The sequence below is a fragment of the Piliocolobus tephrosceles genome, chromosome 3 (assembly GCF_002776525.5).
Source record: "Piliocolobus tephrosceles isolate RC106 chromosome 3, ASM277652v3, whole genome shotgun sequence".
Taxonomy (NCBI): domain Eukaryota; kingdom Metazoa; phylum Chordata; class Mammalia; order Primates; family Cercopithecidae; genus Piliocolobus; species Piliocolobus tephrosceles.
In genome coordinates, this window is record NC_045436.1 from 3,217,008 (window position 1) to 3,223,157 (window position 6,150).

General features: G+C 39.8%; 1 protein-coding gene across 2 annotated transcripts in view; it reads left to right on the forward strand.

Annotated features, from left to right (window-relative positions):
- The window catches only part of FAT1 (FAT atypical cadherin 1), a 141,608-nt gene that overhangs the window by 109,601 nt on the left and 25,857 nt on the right, over nucleotides 1-6,150 (forward strand). For both annotated transcript variants that reach the window (XM_026456055.1, XM_026456054.2), the window contains exons 12-16: nucleotides 568-721; nucleotides 1,542-1,775; nucleotides 3,473-3,862; nucleotides 5,044-5,258; nucleotides 5,522-5,659. In XM_026456055.1, the coding sequence (XP_026311840.1) occupies nucleotides 568-721; nucleotides 1,542-1,775; nucleotides 3,473-3,862; nucleotides 5,044-5,258; nucleotides 5,522-5,659 (1,131 nt within the window). The remainder of the gene's footprint in view (nucleotides 1-567; nucleotides 722-1,541; nucleotides 1,776-3,472; nucleotides 3,863-5,043; nucleotides 5,259-5,521; nucleotides 5,660-6,150) is intronic.

The following is a 6,150-nucleotide window of genomic DNA, read 5'->3' on the forward strand; positions in this document are numbered from 1 at the left end:
GCTGAAGACTGGGCACCAGGATCACGCAGGGCAGTGGAAGGGGCTGAGCCTTCACGCTCCCTTCTGTGGCCTTCAGGAATCTTCGTTTTCTCCCATAACATGAAACTTGCTTCTCTCTCAACTGCAATTATTTATGTTAGGAACACTTGCAAAAAGTAAATTCCTGTATTTGGAAATAAGCAGATATGATATAACAGATATTCTCTGCAATTTTTAGTTAAACATGGAGTGCTACTTAAATTTTTGATTACTGCTTACGTTTTCTCATAGGGATTTGAATATGAAATCAGCTTAATGACATATAGTAGCATTTGTAGGTTAAACATCAGACCAGGCTCTTTCTTTCAGGGATGTAGAGTTGGTGGCTGCTCCAGGGCTTCTCCTTGTTTCACATGTGTTTTATGTTTTATGAGAAAAGTCGTTTTCAAAGCTCTTGGGATTTTGTCTTTAGTCATTTCCCATGTTTTCTGTGGTCAGAGATGAATGATTTCTTTTCCGTTATTCCCTTGACACTTGTGCTGCCTGTTAATGTTTTTATGTGACGATTTTTGTTTAAACTCTTTGCAGACTTTATATTCAGACACTATTCCTGAAGACGTCCTTCCTGGAAAATTGATCATGCAGATCTCTGCTACAGACGCAGACATCCGCTCTAACGCTGAAATTACTTACACATTATTGGGTTCAGGTGCAGAAAAATTCAAACTAAATCCAGACACAGGTAATGATGGAGTTTGGGACAAAATTGTATATTCCAACAGTATCATGTATGTGGGTGATTTTTAGATCACACACAAAATTTGAAATTACATTTTGCCCTTTTCAAATGTATTCTGATGCTCTGAAGTTGACATCTCTTAGAAATCTTACCAGCAATTTAGTGTGTAAAATTCAAGGTGATATTTTTTAAAAACAGCAAGAATATCACCTAATTGAACCAAGGATTTAAAATTTAGGAGGCATTTATGCCACTTGTTTTAAAAAAAGAAAAAAAAAAACCCTCCGAAGTTAAACTCAAGCTTTCTGCTTTATCCATTTTATTTAAATAGCATATTTTCTTGAATTTGTGACCATGAATTTATAATTTAGCATATTTTAGAATTTTCATAAACAAAATGATTCGTGGTATTTTATTTTAAAATAGAGTTGTTTTCCTTTTGTATTTTAGTAAAATTGGAATCAACTAAGTTTCCTGTTAAACCTTTTTATTTTCCTCCTAAGGAACTAATTGTGAACATGTGAATCTAAATTTAAACATTTTTTAAATTTGGTAAATTAGGTAGCTGTTTTACCTGTGCAGTCTTAAACGCAAGGTGAGAGGCCCTCAGACCTGCAGGACTTAAAGAGCTAGCACCTGGCAGGGTTGGCGACCTGGCTCTCACTGCCTCTTGCAGCTGTTGAATCTGTCATTGATAATATTGGTCTCAAGAGGAAGACTGAATACTCAGACTGAGTAATTGAAAGAGAAAAGGGGAAGAAATAAGATGTACAGCTGCAGGTCACATCTTAGATTACAAGTGAGTCATTTGTTTTTGTTGTAGGTGAACTGAAAACGTCAGCCCCGCTTGATCGTGAGGAGCAAGCTGTTTATCATCTTCTCGTCAGGGCCACAGATGGAGGAGGGAGATTCTGCCAGGCCAGTATTGTGCTCACGCTGGAAGACGTGAACGACAACGCCCCCGAGTTCTCTGCCGACCCTTATGCCATCACCGTGTTTGAAAACACAGAGCCCGGAACACTGCTGACGAGAGTGCAGGCCACAGATGCCGACTCAGGTATCTCCCGGGGGATGCTCTTGCCCTGCGCTGCTCACTGAGATCCTAGGAGCCTGTGTTTCAAAACACACCCCAGATTCAGCCTGTGCCTCTCACTCCTCCTCACGCGTGCTCTGTAGCCCTTCCTTGTTGTGGAAGGAAATCTTTAGAATCATTAATTAATTTTTAATGAATATTTAAAGTTCCAAAGTTGTGCCCAGTGAACCTACTGCTGTGAGGTGTCTACAATTCTGGTCAATGACTCTACTAACTGATCTTCATACCCCATTGAATTAATTAGTGATGTATTACTTTGTAAATAAACCATTAGTGACAGAGCTTTTAGCATCATTGGAACATAATGGAAGCAAATGCTTTATTATTATAGGTTTACAAATCTTTCGAATTTTTTTTGGAGAAAATTGGACTATAGAATATATATTTATAGCATTTTGATAGCAGAGAATAACTTCAGTCATACCACAGGTTCCACAGGTTGAGTATTCCTTATTTATAATACAGTTGGAACGAGAAGTATTTTTGGACGTTTTGGTTTTTTTTTTTTTTTTTTTTTTTTTTGAGACGGAGTCTCGCTCTGCCGCCCAGGCTGGAGTGCAGTGGCCGGATCTCAGCTCACTGCAAACTCCGCCTCCCGGGTTCACGCCATTCTCCTGCCTCAGCCTCCCAAGTAGCTGAGACTACAGGTGCCGCCACCTCACCCGGCTAGTTTTTTGTATTTTTTAGTAGAGACGGGGTTTCACCGTGTTAGCCAGGATGGTCTCGATCTGCTGACCTCGTGATCCGCCCGCCTCGGCCTCCCAAAGTGCTGGGATTACAGGCTTGATCCACCGCGCCCGGCCTGGATGTTTTGATTTTTGTCAGATTTTGGAGTATTTGCATTATGTACTTATCACTGGAGTATCCCAGCTCCAAATATCTGAAATCTAAAATGCTCCAATGAGCATTTTTTTTAAATCATCGGTTCTGCATTCAAAAAGTTAATAGATTTTGGAGCATTTCACATTTTGGATTTTCAGTTTAGGGATACTCATCCTGTGATCCTGAGAAATTTCAGAAGAATAGCAAAGATGTTGCTTTGTTGCTTTTCAGATCTTTATCACTGAAGCTAAATGATAAATAGATTTGATTTTTAAAGGTTTGTTAGGTACGGTAGTATTGGCTCCTATATAAAATAGTCTAAGAAGGCAGATTCCCATGAAATTATATTTACATTTGTTTTGACAAAGTAAGTTGTTAATCTAATCCAGAAAATTTACTTTTTAAAGATCATAGTCATACAAATTTGCAAATAATGTATATTAGCATTTACCCTGCTAAAAAAATTATCTACATGTTTATCTTTTTCAAAAAATGTGTTGGCCGGGCGCGGTGGCTCACGCCTGTAACCCCAACACTTTGGGAGGCTGAGGCAGGTGGAACATGAGGTCAGGAGTTCGAGACCAGCCTGGCCAAGATGGTGAAACCCCGTCTCTACTAAAAATACAAAAATTACAGCGCACCTGTAACCCCAGCTACTCGAGAGGCTGAGGCAGGAGAATCACTTGAACCTGGTGGGCAGAGGCTGCAGTGAGCTCAGATCACGCCACTGCACTCCAGCCTGGGCAACAGAGCGAGACTCTGTCTCAAGAAAACAAAACCAAAAATGTGTTTAAATGTTTGTATTTAAAATCTTTTGACATCGTTTTATGTCTTGATAGGATTAAATCGGAAGATTTTATACTCACTGATCGACTCTGCTGATGGGCAGTTCTCCATTAATGAATTATCTGGAATTATTCAGTTAGAAAAACCTCTGGACAGAGAACTCCAGGCAGTATACACCCTCTCTTTGAAAGCTGTGGATCAAGGCTTGCCAAGGAGGCTGACCGCCACTGGTACTGTGGTTGTGTCAGTTCTTGACATAAATGACAACCCCCCTGTGTTTGAGTACCGTGAATATGGAGCCACCGTGTCCGAGGACATTCTTGTTGGAACTGAAGTTCTTCAAGTGTATGCAGCAAGTCGGGACATTGAAGCAAATGCCGAAATCACCTACTCAATACTCAGTGGAAACGAACATGGGAAATTCAGCATCGATTCTAAAACAGGTAACCAGCCATGTATCTGAGAGGAACCCTTCACTCCCCCAAAAGGACTAGATCTGCTTACCATGTTGCCTTGTATTAAGTGACCCTGTGTTGTCAGTGGATGTTCTAAAATGGTAAATCAAATTTTCTTTCAGTTGTTTACAGTGGGATTGAATGTTGTTTGGAAGACTTCAGATTATAGTTCTACCTAATACATTTTGGGCATGTTCATTATATAATACAAGCAAATTAACTTAGAAAATCAGAGCATCACGTTCTCTTAGTTTAGTGGAGATGTAAGGTATAGCAAGTTAGTAAAGATAAGAATGGGGGTTAGTAGAGGTCCTTATGTAATCAGACTCACGGAAGGCAACTTCCCAAGTGAAATAGTAATTCCAGTCTTTGTTATTTTAGTTTCTGTAGTGGACTTCTGATAATATGTTAAGTTGACTTTATGATCATGCTAGTTATCTGTAACAGTTGGAGTACTTCGAATCACACTTAGGGAAGGACTGCCAACAAGCTCAAAAGGCGTAAGAACTGCTGACTCCTGCTGCGCGCATGTTTCATCGTCTTGCCAACCTGTGGTCGAAAGTACTCCTGAGTCTTACAATACTGTAAAAAGTTGCTCCTTTCAAATTGTATTTATAATATAATAAAATTATTTTTAGGGCTCTTTAGGACTAGAGTGATGTGAAAGGAAAGACGTTAAAGGAATTGTTAAAGGGATTTTTGAAAACGATAGGTTGTAAAGGTTGTCTAGAAGTTAAAAGGATATAAATCTCTATTGTAAAAATATGAGAAGGAAAATATTTTAAAAAGATGAGACAGAAAATGAAACTAAAAGACACAACAGAATTTTTGTGTTTTTATTTTATTAAACTAGAGTGAAGTCGAGTGAGCTGTGGTGTGGAAGGGATGGTATCATAATCGTGTCTGTAATAAACAGGGACGTGGGTAGTGTTGACTGGAGAGCAATCTAACTATCATGAAGAATGTCATGAAAATGAAGAGAAAGATCCAGGGGTGGGCGATTCATAGTTTTTAATTGTTGAATTAAGAAAATAGGAAACATACATAAATGGTAAGTAAACTTTTGAAGTGAAAACTAAATGTACTCAAAAGCGTTCATCTGTTTCAGTCATCGTAGGAAAATGTGGTGGCATTACAAAACGCTGGAAGTAATTTTGGTTTCTATTCAGGGGCCGTATTTATCATTGAGAATCTGGATTATGAAAGCTCTCATGAATACTACCTAACAATAGAGGCCACTGATGGAGGCACGCCTTCGCTGAGTGACGTTGCCACTGTGAACATTAATGTAACAGACGTCAACGATAACAGCCCTGTGTTCAGCCAAGACACCTACACAGCAGTGATCAGCGAAGATGCCGTTCTTGAGCAGTCTGTCATTACGGTGTGTGTTTTCCCCCGTTACAGCGAAAACTGTGTATCTTCTGGACCTTTGCAAAAGCTTTTAGTAAAATCAATCTGTTTTTTGTAGTGACCTTTGTAAATATTTTGAAGATTTGAAAGTGTCCTTTGTTAGGCCAACCAATTGCTGACTTCGTTGTGAATAATTGTGTTAAAACAGCTAAGCTATTAAGATCACAAATGTTGTTTAATAGGTTTAGGCCTCTTCCTTAGCTGTCTCCTAAACAGGAGGGTGGTGTGTTCTAGGTTCTGGCTGACGACGCTGACGGACCCTCAAACAGCCACATCCACTACTCAATTATAGATGGCAACCAGGGAGGCCCGTTCACCATTGACCCTGGCCGGGGAGAAGTCAAAGTGACCAAACTTCTCGACCGAGAAACAGTAAGTGAAAAAGTTTGGTTTACATTGTTTACAAATTACCACCTCAATACCTAGAAATGCCTTGTGCTCCTGTCTGCTGGGCGTGGTGTGAGCAGGACCGACCGCCTTAAGAACTGACAGCAAGACGTAAACACTCGAAAAGCAATTACACTGTGGAGATCCCAGTGTGAGAACCATGCTGGGATGAAGTTTGGATAATAAAGCTTTGTCTTCAGGAAGAAATTACTGTTGGTTCCAGAGTTCTGAGACACTTCAGAAAGCTAGAAGCTGGGCTTTCAATAATACCAGAGATCTGGAAAATCATAGAGGTTGAGAGAAGGGAATTTCCAGTGAGGAGTTGCATGAACACAGGCACGCAGACAGAAGCCAAGAAATTTATTTAGAGGACTTTAACCCCGTTGTATTGGAGTAATCATACCAAGAAAGTAGAGTGAGATAAAATAGGAAGGTATTTTACACACAGGTTACTGGCCACATAGAAAACCAGGACC